Below are 24,739 nucleotides of genomic sequence, written 5' to 3' on the forward strand. Positions count from 1 at the left end.
GCTGAAAACTTGATCATTCCCATTTTCATTTTATTTTTCCCTTTAATAACACATCTAGTGTCAAAAGACACTTTAACTATGTTACATTTCAAACATCATAAATGCAACCATCAACATCACCATATTAAAAACCTTGCTACTCAGTATGTAGTTAAGCTGCACTTAATGACACTAAAGATAACACTTGCTGTCATAGAAACACAAACATACAGTACTGTCTGACCGATGCCTCCCAGGTAAAAAGCAGTTGTAACAAACTGATGTTGAGATTTACCACTGTGAAGCTTTCAGAGAAATACGGATAAATCTCAGCGTTTCTTCATGGTCAGAAATGACTAAACCTGAATACTAGGGGTGCAGAGGTTTAACATTATTTGCAAACCACTGACAAAGCATTTGCGTTGGGGGCCAGTAGGACTTTGAGGCAGTGTCCTTCGCATTGGTGTCCAAATAATCCAGAATAAAAAACATGACAGTCTCTTTGTCAGGCAGTGCTGACCTGTCCTTCTGACTAATGTGCACTGTGTAATCAGAAATGTTGAAAAAAAAATCCATATCATGCATTCACAGCAGAAAGAATTGGCTGTCCTGAAAAGGCTCAAGCTTTCAGCAGTAACTGTTACATATGGACATCTGAGCTGACGTGCTCCCAACACAACTCCTGTATTCAGAGCACAGCGACTCGGCTGACATGCTCACCCTCCATTCCCTTGCCGGTGACCTTCACAGTGAAGTGCTCAGCAAACAGCACTCAGATTCAGGTATGGCCTTTAAAGACAAGTGGCTCTTGCTGGGCACCACCACAATAGTCACTTAGGAGTCTAAAGAGCCGATGTGCGTCCACATTTCTGATACTCAGGGAGGTCAGGGAATTCAGAGCGGGTGTTAGTGCCACTGTCCTGTCTCAGTGCATTGTGAGGAGCGTGATTATAGATAGGAAACTGCTGAGCTATCCCCAGACTGGGCCAAACTCTGTCATCTGTCATTGTCCTGCCTTTATCAAGTCAAACAGGCAGAAACTTGTGGGTTTTTTTCTTTTTTTTATCAGTTCATAGATATCAAAACTAGACTCCAGCACAGCATATCTCTGGTGGCAGAGGGGAAATGAAAAGGATGAGGCTGAGTGTCAGCTCTCCTCCCAGTATTATGACACATAGCAGTGAAAACCTTAAGCTGGGATATGCATGACATTTTGAAATGTGTTAGTAGTTGCTTAAGAAAAGGGATTTAGGGGGATTTACAAATGATTCCCTCGAGAGTTTTATTTTCATTCCTTTTCTGACACTAAACTAAGCTGGATATTCTGGATTTAAACGTTTGTATGAGCTTGTCGATGCTAAGCTATCGAGTGTGCTCACAATTGATGATAGGCTACGTGGAAATAAAAGCCAAATCTGAAAATGTCCTGAACTGAAGGAATTACACTTGAATGTGATATTCAGTGCACCCTAACGTCTGTAGCCACAATGCAGATGTGAAATCTGAATGTCAAAGGACACTCAGGTCTCCTGGTGAATATTAACGCTGGTGTTATCAGTCTGTGCACAGATGACAAAGTCTTTTGGTCAAAGAGTTTGGGTTGACTTTGTAAACAGATGGTATGGTTTACAACAGCCAGCAGGCAGGGCAACCATCAAGGGCATTTTATGGAGTCAATTATTCAGTACCGTCCTGAAAAATAATACATATTCAAAATCATGAGCATATTGTCTGAAGGCTATATATAGCATACAAAAAAAAAAAAACATTTTAGAGAAACAGTCTTCAAGTTGGGCGAAATATGAATTTCAATTTTCAGTGACAATAAAGAAAGAAATCTAGAGTCAAGACTAAAATACTGCAGGTCACAGCTGTTAGTTTCTTCTATCGCACTATTTTACTATCACAGCCTCCACATGTAGCTGCGTTGTATGTTTCTGTCTCAAGTCAAGTCTCTTTTCTAGTCTCCCTTGGGAGAAATTTGGCTTGGAACAGGGAAAAATTGCTGCGTAAATACACAATAAATAAAAACACTGTAACACAGAGTGAGCGACAATCCAAGCGAGTTAGCCAGTCAATAGAAAACATCTAGATAGCAAACAAAACACGTATTTCCCTCTCAGAAGCTGGTGGAATGAAGCCAGTTCAATTCATCAAATGTTCAGAAACACAAATAAAAGTTAATGTTGCTATGAATTATCTTAAGGTGTGAAGGTATCTGTTAATTACATCATCCAGATATTAGCTGTCTGGATCAGGTTGTTTTGGTGTTTTTCTTTCGCCCATTGACAAGAAACTCACACAATTACAGTGTGTTTTAAGAACTGCTGATCACAAACATTAGCAACTAGGGAGTCAGATATTTCCAATAGGAGTCAGTGGAGACCAGAAACAGAGATAAAGGGGAGGTGATCTTCAAAATTAGGCTCATAAGTCAATTTTTGCAAGTATGAATTTAATCCACACTCCAAATATTAAAAACCTAGAGTCCTAAATGAAATAAGAATAAAAAGATAAATTGAACTACTTGATATCTGGGGTAGGTGTTTCTTAATACTTTTGTACATTTGCATATAGTTATGTGGGATCTGTGGGATTTGAAGACTCAAACACAAAGAAAGACAGACACAGTGTATGTGTAGGCAAGGAACAAAAGAGGAATAATAAAGCTTTTGAGTTTTTACTGCAACATCATCCGCATTTATCCTGCACCAGTGCTCAGATGGACGGTTTCCTCTCTCATCAACTAACTCACAACTGAAATCAGATTTTACTGGCAGCTTCTCAGAGAGGAGGCAGAGAGGACAACTGTTCTCCTGAGGAGATGAGCGGTGACATGAACAAGACCTGCAACATGGTGACAATTTGTATAATTTTGAATGCCATGCAAATGAGACAACAGTGGCACAGTGGTTACCACGCTGTTGCCCCACAGCAAGTGTGAGTGTGACTGGTTGTTTGTCAATCCTGTGATGGACCGGTGACCTGTGACAGCCCCATGTCACTTGGGATTGGGCTGCAACCCCATAAGGATAATTTATCGCTAATTGATCAGTGACAAATGAGCAAGAGCCAATCACAGTTAGTGTGGCAAACTAATGGTAGACAAACGTGAGGTTGGCAAAATCCTTCAGCTGCTGCACTGAAGAACCGCTACAGTATATGCTGCCCCAGATGTCACAACCTCCCAGGCTACCACACTACAAGCACAATAATTGGATTATGCTTCATACTGTACTTATGCTTAAATATATATATTTTTAAAAACCCTTAAACACAGTTTGCTGTGAAGTTTGTCCACAAAATGCACCCAGAGAAATGCCTAAAGATGACAGCCATTGTTGGAGCGGGCAGCACAAAGCAGAGCCGGCCTGCATGTGGGATTCTCTTGAATATATGAGCTCAGTAGCCCACACAGCACTGCCCAGGAGATCAGAGTGTACTCCTCTGATGTGGTTTGCTCTGCAGCTCAGAGGATTGACTTTATAGAGCACAGCATTGTTTAGCTGTTTTGTTCAAGTGTGAACAAAATAATATTGTAGGGTACTCAAGAGTCACGTAGGACTAAGCTGGCATAATGTAATTGGTTGCTTTTCTTCACAACAAATTACTTAAAAATCAGTTTTCGATTTTTAAATGTGAAGGGGGAAGATGTTTGATCAAAACATGAATTAATACATTTACCAGGGGTTTTATTTCCTCCGTGGCAGGCAGAGCTGGAAGAAAGAGACTGACTGAGGCTCTGCTGGCACCTGTCCTTGTGCTTCTTCTTGTCTGTCTTGGGCAGCGGCTCACATGACAACTGAGGGTGGTGTGCAGTCTCAACTGTGACTCAGTCGTCCCTCCCCCCTTCCCCCGGAGAAGGTGACCTCTTTAAAATTCTCTCGCAGGCATCTGAACAGCGCCGTTGTCATGGGATGCCCAAAGCTGAGCGCGACACCAAAGGGAACTCAGACAAAGCCAGTGAACCTACTTCAGAGAAATCTCCAAAAATCTCAAAAGCTTATATGTGGCTCCACAGAGGAGACTGTTTTCAGTGGGCAATGTTAACAGAGTCATTGAAATGAAAAAGAATTAAAGCTGCCATACGACGGTAAAAGGACACTTTTGAGTACAATTAGCCTAACAACGCCTACTCCCAATGCAGACCAATGCAGATAACAGCTCCTTGTTCCAAATTAGCTGAACTCCAGAGAGCCCTGCACCCCCACACCACCCACTCCTGCCAAATCCCTGATCAGAGCTAATCAAACAGATTATTTCTTATCTAATGACAGCTGCAAAGTCGCTAACAGAATGTTGAGCGTCTCTCCTCCTGTTTCCTTTCATCTTTTATGTAACTTTAAGATGATTCACACTCTGAATACATATAAAAACATAAAGACAAACCAAGCGACTGAAAAACATGCACATAAAGCGAAGATATCTGTATTTGAACCAGATACAGAGAAATGGAGCAAGCTGGCTCTTGACCATCAGTGAGAGTCGCTCTAACTGCCTGTTCTATTTCTACTCCCATAAAAAAAAAAAAAAACATCCTCCCATCTCTTAAGCAAAATATAAATGGCGTTTCCTCTTGGGCAAACAGGGAAGCGCACATCACATCAATCTCTTTCATAATGCAAAAAGACTACTGTTGTAATGGCCTTGCGTTATCCTGATAGCAAGTTTCCTGAAATAGATAAGAGGCATTTTAGCAACACAGAGACAAAAGTCAAGGCATAAACAGAGCAGTGGCTAATGAAGCAGTCACCTGGTTTCTGATTCGGCTCTGCTAAGTGCTAAGGTTCGAGTGGATTAAATATGACAAGCTGGATCTCTCAGGAGAACATGGCAGGGAGGCTCCAGATTCATAGTAAAAAACATTTGGTGCATTTGACAGCATGTCTGACAGTGCTTGGCCCTCTGTGCCATTCGCTGTATTCTGACGCAGGAGAGAGACACAAAGGCTTTGCTGACTCCTCTGTTCTTTGCCTCGCTCTTCGTCGTCTCCGTCACAGTTTCATTTTCTTCTCTATTCATTTGAAGATGTGGCTATTCTTCCGTCTGCGAGCAGACGGGACAACAATGTTGAGCTGCGGAAGAGAAGACAATCTGAAGTGAAGCTGGAATAAAACCTCTTGCTCCTGAAGCTGTTCGCCCGCCCTGCACCCTCGCCCTCCCTGAGCCGACAGGACTAAACAGACGTTTAAATGAGAGCAGGATCAGTCCCTAATGGCTAAATGGTTGACAATCAATGATTAAAACTAGCCTGTGTATTGATTTCTCATTTTTTCAAGTGACAGCATTTTGCATCAAGAGATGTGTGTGTAGGGTGGGTCTTTTTATCTTTTTATGTATGAATAAAAAACTGATTTCTTGAATTTCCAGAAGATTCACAAAAAACTGTAAAATTAACACCATGACAGAGGATTAGCAGTTAAAAAAGACCTTCTCAGTGACCCCCTGTGCTTTAATCTACCATGAATGAGTCACAGTGGAGCTGCTGTGTGGGAGTAAGGAACTGTCCAAGGTCCTGAAACAATGATCTCTGCACTGAGAAGTTTTTCATCACAACCTAGATACAGTATGTACTAGGGAAGTGGATGCGTTCAGCACACAGCTGAGGGACGTGTGAATGGACGCAGCAAAAACCATAAAGCAAAAAAAGGATGAACGCACAGTTTCTAATCCATTTCTGTCAGTTTAACAATTCATACTGCCAGATTGCCGCAGTAAGGGCTTGTTAACGTACATTGGCAGAGCGAGCGGGTTGGAGATGCCCAAACTACAGACTCTTTTGTAACGAGACCAAGTGTTGCAGCTACCGTTTTCGAGCAAGGCAAAAAAAAAAGATTTACAGAGTGATGCAACCGTTCAAAGTTACGTAATGTCTTTCTGAAGGTTTCTGTAGCGACACTGGTGTGTGTTACAGCGTCTGCCACACAAGCTCGTCAGGAAATCTGAATCTGAATGTCCATAATAAGTGGCTGTGTTTATTTAAACCATCATGTTATAAATTCCCATCTCCCACACTGGTAAACTATTGAAAATGTTTGGAGTCGTCCATGAATAATTCACATACGTGGTTTTGCAGATACAATGGGCTCAATACTGCAGAGTACAGCAGAATGTCTGCAGCTTACATGTTGTTTGATGTTGTTGTTTTTTTCGAGCCGCGCTGCCTCTGCATGCGTGGATGTGCATGGATCAATTGGTGCCATTTTGGGCATCTGACAGAGTGAGCGCTTGATAACAGAGGTTCGGTTCATGCAGAAACACTCCGACAGCTAACGCCTCAGCTGTATCTTCTCAGTGAATGCACACTGCCCTTTGAGGTTTTCACCAATGAGGTCACCGCACAGTTACACACACGCAGCATCTGAGCTGCCTCTCCAAACACACTCCATTCCCCGCTGTAAATCTAAAGGCTATCTGATTCCCACGGAGAATATAAAATGCATTCAACACGCTGACTTACAGAGGATTCTCTAAAGCACTGGGCCAAATAAATAATGTTATCCATAAGATTACAAAAAGGAAAAAGTGCATTAAATTTGACTCAGACTTGTGTAACCTTGTCAATGTTTGAATTTGAAGTGAGTCATTCTGCTTTCTCATCTGCATCTCTTTGTTTTTTATCATCCTTTGAAACCCATCTAGCACCTTTCAGTCACTACTTGTCTATGCTGTTACATGTGTCTCCCAGTGACGCTCTATGGGGCATAAAAGAGTCCTTGAACCCGGTGGAAAACAGGTCTCTTGAAGCAGAGGAGCTTGATTGATGAATCTCTGCTTCTGTCTCAATATTAGGGGCCGGGAGGGAAACAGTGTTTACTCACAGAGGGGGGTCAAGGCCTATTGATACGTGTCCATCTTCAAGTGAAGGTGCAGTAAGGTGTTCATAAAGTGGAACAGCTGCTTGGTGCCACTCTCTCTCTGTCTCCGTCTCTGTCTCTCCCACTCTCTGTTAATGAGCCCGTGTGCCTGGCTGCTGAGTGCAGCTCTTTAGCAGCGTGCAATTAATCAGATGTTTCCTTGCGGAGACGAAACCAACCAGACATTCAGCAGCAGGGCGGTGTGATTACACACCGAATGCAAATTCTCCACCATCCTGACCGTCCCCATTTGTCAGAGCAGCAGGAGAATGCAGGAAAAAGCTGCAGTTAGAGGTTGTTAGATTGCAGTCCTTCATTTTAATGACAACAAGGGAAAAAAATTAAAATGTAGTTTCCATTATGTTGAGTATACATGAATCCGGAAAGCTACATTAGACCACAAGGATTAGACTTGCAGAGGTAGATTTTTAACAAGAGCATCAGTCAAGTCGAAATCTCTACTTTATTTGTGCTTCAATTGATTATTTCCACTTAAGCAACTCTGTACTGATCTCTTTAGGTGGAAATATTGTACTTCCTACTTGACTACATTTATTGATAATCTTATTCACACTGCAAAATCTGATTAAAAATATATTATAATCTTTATTGATCCCCAACAGGGAAATTCACAAGCTCCCTAGCAGTCTGCGGTCTTGAAATTAGCTCCATCTCTACAAGCTTCAACATTAATGTGATGTAGACATTAATGCATTGATAATTATAATTCAATAATACAATAAAATACATTATTCTGAAATGAGCCCCCCTACATAATCTCTACTCTTGTTTCATTTGTTTTATCTTGACAAGCCTATATTTTGTATAGTATTAGTTTTGCCAGACAGAAGTACTTCCTCGAACACTGAGTTAGTACGGTATATTAAATACAAGAAAACTGCAAAATGACATTGCCTCTAGCTGGTAGCCTATTACAATTACCTACAGTATTACACTCTGGGGGAGGGGGGGTCCACAGAGATCATTATAAAGCAGAACGAAGGTGAAAACGATATTGCACCACAATCGTCTCGATAATTATCAAACATGTAGCACTTCTCTTTATATTTCTTTAATGGAATAATGATTCCCCAGTCATCAAGAAAAGTACCGTTAGAATTTGTTATTTTATTCTTCAAGCCCCTGATGTATGTTTCATAGTTTTTATTTTACAACAGAAGATGGACTGTGTGTCTCTAGACATCAGAACAATCTTTGTATCTAAAAACTGCAGCTTAAGGCACATTCACAGTGACTCCAGCTCTGGGCCCTAGTGGCGTCTTCTGAGTGAAGACTTTTTTCTAATCAATAGATCTTTTTTTGTGATATAAAGGTTTTGTTTTGTGCTTTTACTTTTGAAGCTTGAAATAAAAGTTAAAACTCCAGTAGGATTTTAATCAAGGATTTTTATATGGTTGTTTTTGTACAAAGTTATCCCTCCACCACTGATCTCTATATTAAAATCTGCAGAATAACATTGCATTCAAATACTGCTTTATTCAATTTAAGGATTGGTTATTTACAAATTCTCATAATTTTGACTAAACTGTGTTTGCCGTGCTGTCATGAATGTTTACACAGTGGTACCTCCTATAAAATGGTTAAGCAGTTGCAATTTGCAGTAAATAGACTGAACACGAGAAAACCTGGTGGAGCTTCTCTCAGTGGCCAGCTGGTAATGCCCAGATGTTTCTCGGTTCAAGAGGTCTTTCCTGCCAGCGGCCATTGCACTGTTTAATGAGGACATTTCATAGCCAGTACATCCAGGATAAATAGGTGATGCTCAACTGCAGTAGTTAACATGTCTTTAACGACCCATGTGTGTGTAGAGGTGTAGAGTCCATCTATTTCTTTGTTGTGCTTCACCTGGATCTCTGCAGCCTCTTCGGTTTCCCGGATTTTCAATTACAAAAGAATCAATTCTCCTAATGAGATGAAAACGGGAGCAGGTTCCTGTAAAAACCGGCTCCACTCATTATGAAATAATCGTTGTGAACATGTCGATTAAAACATGTTAAATCAGTACATTGCAGCTGACAGAGGACAGCATCTCCGACATCAAAGTGAAGCTTAACTTGTCTGAAGTTGATTCCACGTCCAACATCAGATACACAACGAAAATTAAATGTGCTGTTCATACATGAAGCGGTACCTCTGGGCGTTTTAGTTTCTATTACAGTCACAATCCCATCCTACAGATACAGGTTTGATGGTAGTTATGCCTCGGGCTATGATGGAAAAAAAAAAAAATCTTTTTATGGTGCTTGATGAAAGGAGAGACCGAGTCCACTTCCACAAGATCTACTGCAGGGAATCCACACTTTCATTTTAATGATTTTTCCGATTTCAAGCTGACGATTAAAATGCCTTTGCTTTTTGTTCTGATGAAAGTCTGCTCAGGCGAGGCAAGCGTCTTGTTAAGGGACAGCCATTATACGAATCACTGTAAAGTGCCACCATCATAGTCCCAGAAAAACTATCAACATTCACTCACAGAAGCAGCTCTCCCCCCTCTCCCCCCCAACTCCCTGCTTGTTCCTCTCTGGCCTTGAATGGAGTCCTCTCCCTATAATGAAGATTAAACTGACATTTGGATGAGTGGTGGGTATATTGTTCCAGAGCCTTGATGGGGAGAAGCGGGAAGGGACTGGCAGCCAAAATCGGACGGCTAACTAGCCTCTCAGCAAACACAAGCTGTGCAGCATGTGGGAATCCATCCTAAACTACAGTGTTTACACTGTGTCACACTGTGGAAAGGCGCCGTGTATTACAGATGGCGGCCCGTCAGCCCCGACACAGCAGGTGAAAGAGGCCAAGAAAGTCAAGCAGAGCTCTAAGGGCCACATCAGGAGACGCTTCTGAGAAGGTTGATTGTGCCCAGGAGAGGCTATAAACTCTTTAATCATTCTGTGTGAACCACGCCAGCCAACCAATTATCAGCTTCTGCAATCTGCCACAGATTCACAGAGACACAACAGCCAGATCAATAAAACCGAGGTCCCCCCACACCCCAATTATAGGAGTGTTGCTGTTGACTTGGTTTGTTATAAGGGTCTAAATACGCTTTTTACGTTGCGCCAGATGTATGTAAATCTGTTTAACGTACAGCCAAGAATAAAAAGAAATTGTTTTTGCAGATGCACAAAATGGCTCTGTGAGAATCTGTTTCATGACTGAGCGGTAGATTAGACACCCACCTGAAATGGAGATATAAAGTGAGGCGGGGGAAGTGGGAAAGGAGTGCACTTGTCCTAGAAATGCTCTATGTCAGTTTAAAAATACTTAGAATGCACAGTTTTGAGCAGATTGGCACATTTAACAATGGAGACTGCGCCCAGAAAACGTGTACATGTACCGATTCATTTGAAATACAACTAAGAAGACAAATCGCATCACGATGTACAGCACATCTTCGCTGCAGCAATCTGCCTGCCACCAGCTTGTGGTCCAAGATCCTCGCAGGCAGATTGTTGTGCCGCTTCTTCGCACGGCCCCTGCAGATGCTGATCTTCAGAGGACGACAAAGACCCGAGTCTGTAAATAGTTGGCCTACATGAGGGGAGCGGGAGGCCAGGAAGCACACGCACAAGTTAAGAGTATGTTGTGCTCTGTCTTTATATAATCCAATTAGAGCTAAATGATAATCAGAGAGTGCTGAGGATTAGAGGCTCAGGCGGCTGGAGTCACACTATGGCGGCAGATCAGCCGCACCTGTGAATGACTCATTCCTCGGAAGCAAGGAGCTATTGAGTGTCTCTGTAAGCAGCATTCAGCCACATAGTGAAGCAATTTAGGGCCATTACTGGCATAGATTAAAATGAATCAGACCACTTAGAATAAGGATTGGGGATGAGGGATTTACATATTAGGGAGTGATCATATACACTGTAAAATAACACGTCTAAATGAGAAGTGCTTGGCTTGCCTATTACTTTTTCCACTTTCCCCAGCAATGAGATGTTCTGCGACTGTGCATTTGTCTTCTGCCGAGTTGTAGCTGCTGGTGTTCGCATTGTTGCGTGAAAGCGCTTTTACTCACTTACCTCTATCGGTGTCGTAAAGGTAGACGAACTTCTCCCACTTGTAATGGTCCAGCAGACTGAGAACGGCTCCTCGCAAGCCGGGCCTCATCTGGATGACAAACTGCACATCAGCGTCGATGGGGAAGCTGGGCGTGATGAAGGAGGTGTGCAGCGCCCCGCAGAAGGAGGTCAGCGTGTTCATGGACTTCCTGTCGTAGAAGCCGAAGATGGCGTAAACTCCTCGGGAGAACTGGGAGCAGACTGAGAGGGAGAGGGACAGAGAGCGGGTTCAGGTTCAGGTTGGTGACCAAAAGTTTAAATCCAAATTTCATTTCATTTCATTCACATATTTTAAGTTAAATTGCTGAGTCTAATGACCAATATATGGGCAAAAAAACAATGTAAGGTCGGGATGGGGGAGGGAGTTCATGATGGATTTAATCTGAGTGAAGCTCTGACTATCTGAATAAATGGGTGCCATGTGGGATGTCTGCTCCCCATGGCCATGCTGTGCTGCCCAGTGCCCTTCACTTCTCCTTGGTCTAAATGCAACTGCTTGGGTAATCAACTAGATATAATGGGGAAATCAGTGCACTGGCCACAGCTCTTAATGGACAAATACCCTGAAACATGAGCACGCAAATGTGAGAGCACCGGGCTGTACTGCAGTATAAAAGATTTATATCAAGCTCTATCTGCTACCATCTGCGTGACTATGGAAATGAGCTCCAGCCATAAACAGTTAGTGCATCAGACATTCAGTCTTACACAGTGTTAAGTATTTTATTTTATTTGTATATAATAAATGAGTTTAATAACACCAAGCAGGACTGAATCAGGGATATGACCTATGTCTTAATATTAATAACAACTGGGGGAAATGCTGCTCTGATATTTATTACCCCCTGCTCCACATAGATCACAGCTCAGTTCATTGAAGCTGCTCAGTATCACAAATCAGCGTTTAATGATGTTATTATCTACCTGATGGGATTTAATGAGCTGTCTTTTTCAAGAATCTGTAGGCTGAAATCCAGTTATTCTGTGCAAAGTGTATCCTGTACAACACTGTGTGAAAGTGTCTGGTAACACTTTATAATAAGGGAACAAAACACATGCTAAGCAATGCATAAGTGGAGCGTGAGTCATGATGATTTAATCCATGAATTTTGCAGGATGTATCACAAATTCCTGTTGCCCCCCCATTAACTAATGAGCTGATTCACAGTTACTTCACACATAAATCTATATACAACCAAATTAGCCAAGCGCCCAGCTACTTTAAAAAAAAAAAAGGACATTTCAGAGGTGGAGTAGTGTAGCATGCTTTTTTTCTTTTCTTTTGTTTTTATAACTATTTTCATTTTGCTGGTGCAAAGATAAATTGAGTGTAGCCTAGCACAGAGGATGATGCTGCAGTACAAAACCAAAAAACCAAATGTAGCAGTATCAGTCCACATATCGAGGGAGAATTTGGACACAGAGCATGTCTGTGGTGCAAAACAACAGAAGACGTGTGAAATTTTCATTATCACATTTATCATGACTTCACACATGAGACTCCCGACAAATAACCTGGTTGTCTCCTGCTTGCTCAAGTTACTTCCTGGTACTAAGCTGCAAGTGATTAGTAGTTGTAAATTCACTGAAAATGAGTATTTGCTGTTACTTAAAGCTAAGGTGACCAGATTTCTGAAATGAAAATCGGGGACATTTTCAGCGTGGTGGTCAAAAACTAATGCTATCATTATGAAATAAATAACATGGCCAATTACATGTTTGTGTATTTTGACAATGTGTATTGAAGGTAAAGCCAATAATACGTTTCAAAAATCAAGTCCCAACCTATGTAATTGCCTCTGTAAATGTGCTTCTACATCAGAGGTTCCTAAACCTTTCAGACCACGTGCCACTACAGTATACTGTATGTCGAAAGAACCAAATTTCCAAAGTAACACTTTCTACAGCAGAAATGATTTTTTTGATGAAATAAAATATCTGATTAACCAATGCAACAGCATCAGCAAGAGTTAACATCAACAAAATGCCACTGTATTAAAATTAAAGAATAGTCTTATTTTGTTAGAGCTGTAACAATCAAAACCAGAGATGAAACATTAACAAACAAGCAACTTTTTTTCTCCTCCATTCAATATCAATATTATTATAATACAAAAGATTTAAATTGAAGGTCTGAGCAGCACCAAGTCTTCAGGTTCAAGTTTTTATGAGCATCGCTTCCCATTACTGGACACAGCTGTTGGTGAGTAAAGGAATTAAGTTTGATGCTAAACTCACAACACTTCTTCCAGACTGGTAACAGCTGTTGTGTTAACACTATGTAGCAAAAGCAAAAACTTACAAGCTACAAAGAAATGTGTCCCTTCATGTACAATCACAGTTTTTGTTGATAACCAATGAATATTATAGGATTGAATGAACAAAAACATTCATATGTTTTACAAATAAAAAACCTCAAATCAAACGGCTTATGTTACACACAAGCAGGCTACCGCCTTTTCCATACACCCAAAATGGGCTTCACTAACATTTGGCAGAACATATTGAAGGAATTGCACACAAAAAATGAAAAACTGCATTTTACATAAATGCTGTTTAGATATGATTGGTTGAAACTGGAAAATAGCTCTACACATTTATGTCTTCTAATGCAGTGGCCTAAAATAATTTCACAGTTGTGTGGTTCCTCCATGTGTTTAGTTGGAGTTCAGCGCTGTTATGCTTTTCAACAGTTGCATCTCTTCGGCTCGACTTTTCCATTAAGACAAGCATTCATTCTCCCACACACGCCTGATAGCTCGGTTCAGTCATCTTTCTCTCAGTCGTTTTATCATTCCTCCATCCCACCATTTTCTCAGCCTTCACACATCACATCAGATCTCACTGGTGTACGAAATACACAAACGCAGGCATCAACAGAAATGAAATTGCTGCACCTGTTTGAGATGATACTGTAATCACGCACAAGAATCTTCCAGTTGTTGCTGCACCATTGTTGTGCGCTGAAGGACCATTTCTAAGCCTCACCTCAAGGACTCGATGGGCACTTGATAAATAGCCTGCGGTAAATAACGCTCCCCCTTCATGAGAGAAAAATGTGAGAGCAGATGATCTTTTTTTTCTTTTTTTTTCAGTTTTGGCTTCACAAATAACAGATTCACAAATTTCTGCAGCAACAGACAATATTCAGCCTGAAAATAGAAGGCAGTCTTAAAATTAACACCACTAAGCTCATCAAATAGCATCCAATTCTCCTCTCAAAATGGCACCAATATTTTCTGATTGTCAAGCAGCCCGTTCCCCAAAAGGACTAATGAAATCATATATTTGCGCTCATCAAGCAGTAAACACTATTCAACTACAGTAAATTCCCTTGATCATGGTCAGCAATAAAGATGCGCATCATTGACTTTATTACAGAGGGGAAGAGGAGCTATTTTTTGAAGCTACTGCAGACTCTGAGTGTCTCTGTCTCTACGAATCCCTCTCACACTTTCTGTCCACTTCCATCTTATTTTCTCCATTGCTTCACAAACACCCACATCTGCCTGTCATTACAGTTACTATCCGCAACGGCTCCCGCGCCCTCCATCTCTCTGCATCTCCTCAGCTCTCAACGTCCTGTCAAACGTAACATATACATGTGGCAGCTCCAGCACTGTCTCAAGTCCTCCTGAAACTCTGGACTTTACAGTTTTTAGGGTCTCTCCTGTTGACAGTTGACAGCAATTCTTCGGAGTCTATCATAAAACCGATGTAGGGATGAAGTTGTAGCTTATGTGCACTGCGGGGCCGAGCCTACAAAGGGAATTCTTAAAGCTGTATAGCTGAGGGGGGATACAGAGCGGGAGCTGGTGTCCTCGCCTGAACGCCGCACGCAGTGAGGAAATTGAACTTTATGCATATAAGAAAGTGAGAATGGGGAAAAGGATAGAGGAGGATTCACACTGAGATGAGGGAGTGAACTTTTTTTGGACAGAGTCGCTGGTGGGTGCCTTGAGGTTTGGAGGGATTGAGTTTTGCATTTGCTCAAACAATTTTAGTTTTCGTGACAATAACAAATAACCTGTTTATGTGCGCGCTGCTGCCTGCTGGAAAGTTATTTTTCTACCGCGTTTCTAAGAGCAGTGCTTGTGGCAGCACCAGAGGAGAGGAGAGCGGCAGGAATTCCAATTCATTTTCTAGAGAGAGAGAGAGAGAGAGAGAGATGAGGCTGTGTTGGTCTCAGCCACATGGGGATACCTGTCCCTGTCTTGTCCTGTCCTTTCTCAGGGTCACTTGTTTAGTAAGAGATAAAGGCAAAGGACACGGCACAAACATGCAGTTGCTGTCCCTGCTGATAGCACAGGATTAAAAATTAAGGAAGAGGCAGAATGATTCAGATTTGTCCTGAGGGGGACATGACTTTTTATACCAAATGTAATGGCAGACATGAGACATTTCACTTAAAACCACAAATGTCAACCTCAGAGCACGGACGTCATCATAGTTGTTGACATATTTCACTCTGGACCAACGTGGTTGACCGACCAACTGACCAACATCACCACTGCTAGCATTGCTAAAGATAGACAGTGACCTGTGTTGATCATTTAGTTTAAAGGGATAGTTTAACATTTTGGCATATTTGCCCATTGCCATAATCCCTATAGTCATAGCAGTAGGTTCGTTATCTCTAACTGTCGGTGCAAGCTATTTCTAGAACGGTGGAGCAGAGCCGCGAGCTGCTCAGAGCTACGCAACGGAGGCTCATGGGATTTCTTGGTTTCCCTCATCAAACTCATCAAATACACAATCCAACAACTCCAAAACGCTCTTGTGGACAAGTTGTGACCTGCACATTCACCACGCTATGAGATAATAACGGAACGTTGCGAGACAGAGTTGTTTTAGAGGGAAATTCATGCAAAACCGCTGATGCGCGTTTCTGTCGGGGGCAGTTTTTCAGCAAGCAGTCTCTGCATTTGCCTCGAAAACAACTCTGTCTCGTAACGTTCCGTTATTATCTCATAGCGTGGTGAATGTGCAGGTCACAACTTGTCCACAAGAGCGTTTTGGAGTTGTTGGATTGTGTATTTGATGAGTTTGATGAGAGAAACCAAGAAATCCCATGAGCCTCTGCAGTGTAGCTCTGAGCAGCTCGCGACTCTGCTCCACCATTCTAAAAATAGCTTGCACTGACAATTAAAGGTAATGAACCTACTCCTAAAACTATAGGGATTATGGCAATGGGCCAATTTGCTAAAATGTTGAACTATCCCTTTAAAGACAATGAATGGATGTGATATCTCAGATGATGATATGTTTTCTAAAATAAACCCTGATGTCAAATCCAAACTAGAGAATTTATGCCATTCATGGACCCGCAGACCTCACTCAGACTGAATTAACCCATGATGTCATGTCAATGATTACGAAGCCTCTGTACTACAACTGTGAAAAATGTGAAATTTATGAACCGTAAATCAAGGTGATCCATTTTCCCATTATGACACATATCATGCATACAGTGAGGATCAAGCTCTTTCCCATTCGTCTGAATTTGAAACTGCTGAGGAGACAAAGAGCTGTGAACAACTGAAACTCAAAAACTACAGAAGATATCCTTCAAAGGACATTGTCAAATGAGACAGCATAACAAAGCTGAACAGAGAGTGCTGGAAAATCTTGTAAATGTGCCGAATAACTGACACTCAGCAGATTCAGTGTCTCCTCACAGAAACAAGCTGGGCGTCTGAGCTGGTGTCGTTTACGAAATGATGATTTGCAGGGTCAGAGCACACAGCGTCCCCTGTCATTCAAGGTAACATGCATCCAGCTGCTTAACGTGTCAGCAGTGACGGGATGTCATGGAAATATTTCTCTATCTGCATCTGACAGTATCTCCAAACATCATCATGAGGAGACAGATAAATATCCAGAAACTGGTTTGGCACAGGAATCATTCACTGTACTGTCATCTCCAGCAAGGACTCGTCAAGAAATAACAAATTTGTTTACAAGCAGAGGCAATTTTTTATGTTTTTATTGAATTAATGCTCCATGGTGATCTTTCCAAAGCAATTTTTCCACCATAAAAAAACAAAAGTGCACTGTATTTATATGCAACATCTCAGCAGAAAGACAGGGAAAGATGGAACGTCTGCAGTTCAGTTGATAGTTCAGTTCTGTACTGAAAGCAGCAGCGATTTTGAATAAGCACGGGTTGACACACATCAAATAAAAGGCCACATTTTGAAATCATAAACATATAAGGTCAGTGAAGGTCTAAACTCCAAACAAACTGTAGACCGGTGCTGAGTAACTGTGCACCTGCCTGCCCTAACCAGGGCTGATGTCTGTTTTCACAACACAACATAAGAGCTTGTTTGCTTCTGCACCATCCTTTAACCTCTCAGAGTGCTGCAGTTCAGTTTGTTCCTTGAAGCCTCAGCAGACAGGTTAGTACTTTTGAGTTATGGTGTACGACTAAAGTAAAATTCAAAAATCCAATTTTCCTTTCCTTGTTTGTTAATCCATCACAGCTGTCAAAATTAAAATGGTAACTGCACTGATATGAAGTATTATTGCACGCTGAAGCACTCTAGAGCATAACTCTGCAGCGCTTAAGTTGAAATTAGTGGTCAAATGCATTTTGTGATTGGATTCTCAAATAGCAGGTTTCAGTTATTTCAGCTTATACACAGTGGGCTGACACGAACACAACCTCACACCCGAGGAGGAACAGTCTCAGGTCAACACTGCTTGTGGTCATTTCAGTACAATGTGCTGCTACTGTGTCCACTTAATTTAGATTTTGAGCTGGAGGGCAAATGACATCGTTGACTGAACCCTGACCTCAACCTCTCCTGACACCACACAGTTCACTATTGTGGTTTTTGTGTGAAATCTCAACAACTAAACAACTACTGGATGCGGTGCCAAGACAGTCAGTGCATACATTCAATTTTCAACAACTCAGCATTTCATCTGGTGTAAAATATGCTGCTTCACATCATCATTATTACTGTGAGCTTGTTAGCACGCTAACACCTCACAGTGCTGCTAGCACGGCTGTAACCCTCAGTTTTGTTTTGTAGTGAAATTGAAATGAATTAAAATAAGATGAAATTTAAACACACTATAAATTAAGGTACGAGGCAACAAAGTGCAGCAGCTTAGCTTGTTCACAAAACTTGTCATGAAAGAATATTGTAGACAATTTTTCTATTTAACAGTGTCTCTTTATAGCATCTCATCTAGTCTAAATTTAATAAACTGCAGTCATCCCACTGACAGTCTTATTAGAACCCAGCTAGTTCAATTTTACCATAAAATTGTAATAAATGTTTGTTTTGAGATGAAAATCTCACTGAAGGCAAAGTGCACACAGTTTAAATGATCTCTGTGTTATGACATTTAAGTGTTTCATATTTTTATCCGCATTACAGTCTGCATTGTTGTGCAATTCGTCTCAGTTGACCAACCACAGAGAAAGCACAGGGCATATAGGGACTGAAGCCTGAGTAGGTGTTTCTCCTCCGGCAGTGTGTGGTTGCATGTTGGCTGGAATTCCCTCTTCTCTACAGATTACAGCTTCGTAAAAGCACACATTTCCTTCCAGTGGGTTACCCCCTGCAGATACTCATTATAGGCAAAGAGTGGGGCAACACTCGTTGGATTATTCCTAATCTGAGAAATACAACTGGATTCAGCCCACATGTTAAAACAACATGACAGAAGGAAATCTACAGCAGCGATACACAGACAAGGCCTGGGGCTACTGGAGCCGTGTACGGAAGAATAGACCTTAATATTGCAATGCACCGCAGTAAAAGCACTGCTAACACTCCACCTACACATGCTTTGCATATTCTGCAGAAACATCAACCAACGACCACTATTATGGGAGAAAGAGGAATGGAGTACACTCAGTTTAAAACACTGTAGCGCAGCAGGAGACATGGGAATTTGACTGACATCAATAAGGGGACCCCTGCGTTAAGAATTCATTAACTCCAGCCATGTGTTATGGTGACCACTATTGTAAAATGGAAAAATCTGACTGAATAAAGGCATTAATGTTTAAATATGAACATAAAATTGATGGGGTTGTTTCAAGTACATTAAAATACATTCTGTGTCTTAACATTTAAAATAAACAACTTTTTTTCGAAATTCATAAAAGCAGCTGCTCTGAATTATTCACTGCCCCGGTGGCATCTTTGCTTTTCTTTTTTTGCATCACTCTGTGTAGTTGAGCTTGTTGTCCTTGGATAATCTCAGGTAACATTTAGTGAATAACAGCAGAGCTTTCAGAGGCAGGCGCGCTGAAAGACGTTGTGTAAGACTGCAACAAACTGCTGCAGCATCACTGTAGCTTGTCAGTAGTGATCACCGTCGCTCTGTTACAGCGCTGGCATGTAAGCACGTTCTGATGCACAGGATGGAAAACTAACTGTACATCTCCAGTGGCTTGCCCCCAAACCTATTCAGTGCTATTCCGCCATTTTACAGCACCATGACCACCCAGCGTTGAGTGACTCAGTTTGAGAAAAACAAGAAATGAGACTCTTTCTGAGGATATCTACACTCCTTTTTGCACGCGACAGACACTGGTGTCTCCAGTCAGCTGATATTTAAAAGCCCCTGATGTCGTTATGGCCATTTATTTAGCATCAGTGCTCCCCTGTTCAAAGAAAGGTACTGCATGACGACCTGTGAGTGCTGTATTGCCCCACAGCGATACATCCTAAAAGCTCTTATCATTATTTTCTTATTATTAAGGGTCAAACCATCTATTCATGTCAGTGAAAACAGCATTGCCTGCAACTAAAATGACTCTTTAGTTGGATAAAATTATTTCAAAGACATTAAAAAGCTTGTATGTATTTGTTATGTTCCATAATGACACAGCTATGACAAATCTAAGGATGAGTACTTGTCAACTTGGGGCAGGTCATCCAAACTGACAGGACCCTGGCTGCAGTAGCAGTAACTCAGATATTTTTATCAGTGTATCGTGATAAAAAGGACATGCTTTTGGGTAAGTGTCTCTCTCTGTTCAAGGGCTCCCAAATCGAGAGGCTTTTAAATGCAAATGCAACCGTCTGACTGTCCAAATACCTCCGCGACGGTGGTGGTGGTGGAGCTGTTTTGCATGCTGAACAAGTTTTGATAATTGAATTTAGACATGCACAGTGAGTGGACTTCTTCCTCTGATTATCGCTGACCCCGCCGTTACTGGTGCTGCTCCAATGTGTGGATTAAGATAGAAACTATGATGCTGAACGCTCCCCCTCAGGCCAAACAATTTGACAACCTTGTCTCTGGTGCTCATACATCATTCATGACTTGTCGGTTTAAATGAGTTCTCGGAGTTATGATGGATCCAAGGTTATGTATTGTTTGGTTACATCCCAGCAATGTTTATTTTACAACAGCAACTACAGCAAAAATGATATAAAGCATTGCCAATTGAAATTCACATTTACCTTCTAATATTTGCTCAAACACTGTAATGACTCACTTTAGGAACTCTTATTCTTCCTCAACAGGTTCTGAAATGGCGGCTGCTCAGAAGTGGTTTAGCTGAATAGTTCCACTTTTTAGAAAATGTGCTCATTTGGTTTCTTGCCAGGAATAAGATGTGAAGATCAATATTTCCTCCATGTCTCCACACTAAATATGAAACTACTGCCAGCTGCCAATTAGCTTAGCTTAGAAGATTAGAAACACCCTGTCTCCAGCCCTTATGTGAAGTGAAGACGACCAGCTGCTCACTGTAGCGTCATATTTACTGCACAGCCTAAGAAGCACAGAGAGCATGTAAACTTTTCCATTTGAGCATTTAATTCAGTTTACACCGCAAACCATGAGCAACAAGCGAGTGACTGTGCTGCAGTTCTTCTGCTCTAATAACACATATTTTATCATAAAAATGTTAAAAATAGACATTAGAATTTGCCTGTGGGTTGGTACTCTCTCTTCTATCCCCTATCTGTACTGCTTGTATGCAAATAATAAACCAATATTAATAATAATTCCTTATTTTGATACAGCTTATACAGTCTTAATAACGCAGAAAAAGAAGAAGGAGAAGAGAAAGAGGAGGAGAAGAAGGAGGAGGATATCTGGCTGCATGAACTGGTCTATGCTGCATTAGTGGGATTGTCCATTGCCTACACACTGAAGTGCTCTAACATTAGCCTCTGTCTGAGCAGCATCACACTGGTTGAGTCATAGCAGAGGGAGGATAGGTAGCTATAATAGACGATCAAATGAGAAACACACAGTTACACTGACATTTGATGAAATCAAAGTCCATATCTGGATAAACTCTCGCTGCTTCGAGAAGAAAACAAGAAAAATCTTTATAAAAACTATATGATGCGGCTTTTTCATTTTTTTATGGGTGAACAACAGAGGAGAAAAGCAAATGACTTGAAATTTTCATTTCCTACATTTTTCACATTGCAAAAAAAATGTCAATGCCCCGTCACTATATCCAGAAGCGGTAACCCTACTTGGTTTACCTCATCTCTTCCTGCCCTGACCTCAGTCCTAATGGGTGTAACCCTCCTCTCTCTGCATTAACGCACACACTGTCCTGGCCTGGGGAAATGTGCCACATCGATACATCCTGCAGCTTCACTCCAGCCACAAATTGGTGAGATAATAAACACAACAGCCGAGTGAAGTTCTCTTTGTCAGGATCAATTCAATCTATTTACAGTGACTGGGAATTATTTGCTGCAATACACCACTGGCTGTATACAGGTTGTTGTTATTTAAGCTGTCATATCTGCAATGCAAGCATCAAACTGAAAATTTAGTGTCTCAAACCGGAGGAAGTTGGAGAATAAGGCATTTATTAGAAGAGAGGGAGTGCGATAGAGAAAATGAAAGCTTGGTGAGAATTGATTTTTCCATACTGGAGAACAAACTGGAGCCCCACACACACACACACATACACACACACACACTAATGCTGGACCATAGCCTTCCACCTATTGATCCACACTGCCAATAACAGAGTCATTTGCCATCAGGGATTTGTAACAATCATTATATACTGACCCAAGTGGAGGACAGCCGTGTTGTCCTGCTTTATTTCTGTCAGAATACATATAACAAATGGTCCAAATGAGCTCTGAGTGAAAAGTAATCCCTCTGTTTGGTACACCTGATCCATCCTTCCTTTCATTCAGTTGTGTATCTCACATAAAGGGGAGGGGATGTGGAGGGGAGAAGGGGGGGTTGTAGACAAGCCCAAAGACCACAAGCAATAAGCAGATTTAAAATCTCAGCCATCTTAACACTTTGCTAATGTTTTCTAAATGGAACGATGTGAGCCGCGGGAAAGCATAGCAATGACTAACCTTTAATTCTTGCCAGAATAGAAATGTGTCAAATCATAATGATCACGTTCCTTCGCTACATCGACACCTGCCAGGCAAACAGGACATTATACAATCCAGACTACTATAATAAGAGCCGTGTAGCTTGGTACAGATTCAACCGATGCCTTAGTCACAAAACTGGCCTGGCTGGTCTGCCTGTAATGAGCTGCTCACTGGTCTGTTTCAGCTGGAGAGCATCATCAGGCATCATCTCGCATCCGCTCATCTCAGTGAAATGGATCCTCCTGATTATCTTGTTTTTCTTCTTGCGCTTTAGGAGGAAACACCTTAAGCCTCTTTTCAAAAACAATGAATTCAGGTTTAGTCCCCAGTCATTCCTGGCTTTGGTCCAAATTGTTAATAGGTGCATGAGCCAAAGACATACAGTATTTGCTTTTCTAATTCAACAGGCCTCTATTTTTACTACAAGGCTGCACATGAGGAGGGAAAATACTGTTTCAGTTCCCTTCGAAACTGGCATTAGGAGGATTATACAGTTGAATAAATGACTCAAAACATGTATTTATAGAGCCTATATACATAATACAGTTATTTGTTTGATACCAAAAGACAATCTGTGGGTTTAAAATGACTGGAGGAAAAACAGCTCATTGATATTGTGTTTTGCTGGATGACTTATTTTACATAATGACATCCTTTTAGCTTCCTTAAAATGAACAACAGGCCAAAGTAATAGAGTTTGCGCTTAGTCCCTGATCCGGGAAAGCCAAGCATGTCAGATTCATCTCTTCCTCAACAACAACAACGAAGGAAGTGCCCTTGAGCTAAGCACTGACCCCACAGCTGCTCCGGTGTAATTACTCAGCAGTCGACAGTGCAAGGCTGTGGTTGAACTGGGCAGCGTCAAGGCGTGAGTGTGTGAATGTGTGTAATCCCGCATTCGCCTGCAACTTCTCCCCAAGCCTGCTCCTCCATCCCGGCTAAACACACACCAGCAACCACTCTCCTCAACTGCATTTTACATTTTCATTAAAACTGAGCCCCTGATGTGTTGGGCACAATTTTGCTCAATTTTATTTTCTTCTCTTTTCTTTTTTATTTTTTTTGTGCTCCTTTTTCTCACTTCATTAGGTTACACGGGCGCCTGGATGGCAGCTGCAGAGTTTGGAGAGCTGCAGCTGATCCTTAAGCATGAAGTGTGAAGTGCAGTTGGTGGGAAGAAGGATAACAAATTAATTCTCCAGACAGAACTTGGTGCCCTACATGGCAGAGGAGTGACTGGTAGACCAATTATGAAGCCATCTCACACTCCACAGCACTTCCTATCAAATCCATCATGCTCGTGGAGATGACTACATGGATTACCACATGTTGCAGTTGATACAGTGGTCTATTTATCCTTCACAAGTGCAGTCAGACAAATTTACAACACTGTTCTGCAGGTAGGGTGATCTTTTAAATTAATTAACACAAAACAATGGCTATATAATACTGTATATAGACACAAATAGGCATCTGAAATAAGCCTACATTGTGGTTTAAGAGGTGCAGATTAATTAAGAGGTCATTTAACATCAGAGGAACAAATGGAAATGCAATAATTTGTATGATCCATCCAATTCAACCAGTGGCCTCCATTACCATATCTAAAGCCAGACAACAACAGGGCCACAACAGGAACAGCAATGTTTGTTTCCCCCTCTGGAATTACTGAATTACTCAGTTTACAAAATCACCTGGTTTGGCCAATTACAGGCCATCGTGCTCCATCATCCAGCTGGTGAGTTTTGGATGGTAGCCTATGACTGAGGAGACTGTGCATTAGGCAGGACACTTGGCAAGTGCCCACCTATTTCATTCAAACACCTGTTTTCAGTTCATAAACAACATTCAGCATCACTTCTGGGTGCAGTATGAAAAACAGCCTATATCAGCATCATGTTATTTTCAACTAGCATAATGTGTTGCTGCTGTTCTTACACAGGGAAAAGTCATATCAGCTACTAAAAAACAGTGAAAGTACTCACACGCATGTGTGACAGAGAAACTGTTGGAAGACTCCAGGTTGTCAACATTGTAATTGAGGTGGAAGGGTTTCTCCGTCACATTCTGGTTGGTGTTATACAGCTGGACAGCAAACCTGAAGGCGCTGTGCTCCTGCACCGTAGAGCGCATGAACAGTCCACCTACAGGGAGAAATATCACATATGACAGGGCTCAACCCAACACACATGGGGGAAAAAAGCATTTAAATTTCACCATAGGGACATTACTAGACACCTAGATGAAGAGTAAATGTGTAGCTGTCACGAAATAATGCGCTGCAGATACTGAAACTCGTTGTGACCATTTGGATCAACTCTATTTTTACCAAACCGCCCACAAAGACGCGCAAAATCCTACAACCACGAGAAGTGAACTTGGCAATGAATTATGTAAATAACCAATTCAGTGCGACTTGCTCAGTCGTGTCCCATTTAGACAAAAAAAAACGTAGGTGCAGTCAGAGTAGCCCGTT

At 41.5% G+C, this 24,739-nt stretch overlaps 1 protein-coding gene across 2 annotated transcripts in view; it reads right to left on the reverse strand.

Annotated features, from left to right (window-relative positions):
- Positions 1-24,739, reverse strand: part of LOC310997511 (glutamate receptor 3-like) — a gene marked incomplete at both ends in the record, with an annotated part of 66,898 nt that overhangs the window by 42,063 nt on the left and 96 nt on the right. For both annotated transcript variants that reach the window (XM_083987229.1, XM_083987228.1), the window contains 2 exons: positions 10,880-11,119; positions 24,249-24,407. In XM_083987229.1, coding sequence (XP_083843355.1) covers positions 10,880-11,119; positions 24,249-24,407 — 399 coding nt within the window. The remainder of the gene's footprint in view (positions 1-10,879; positions 11,120-24,248; positions 24,408-24,739) is intronic.

Source organism: Trachurus trachurus, assembly GCF_905171665.1.
Source record: "Trachurus trachurus genome assembly, chromosome: 14".
NCBI lineage: Eukaryota > Metazoa > Chordata > Actinopteri > Carangiformes > Carangidae > Trachurus > Trachurus trachurus.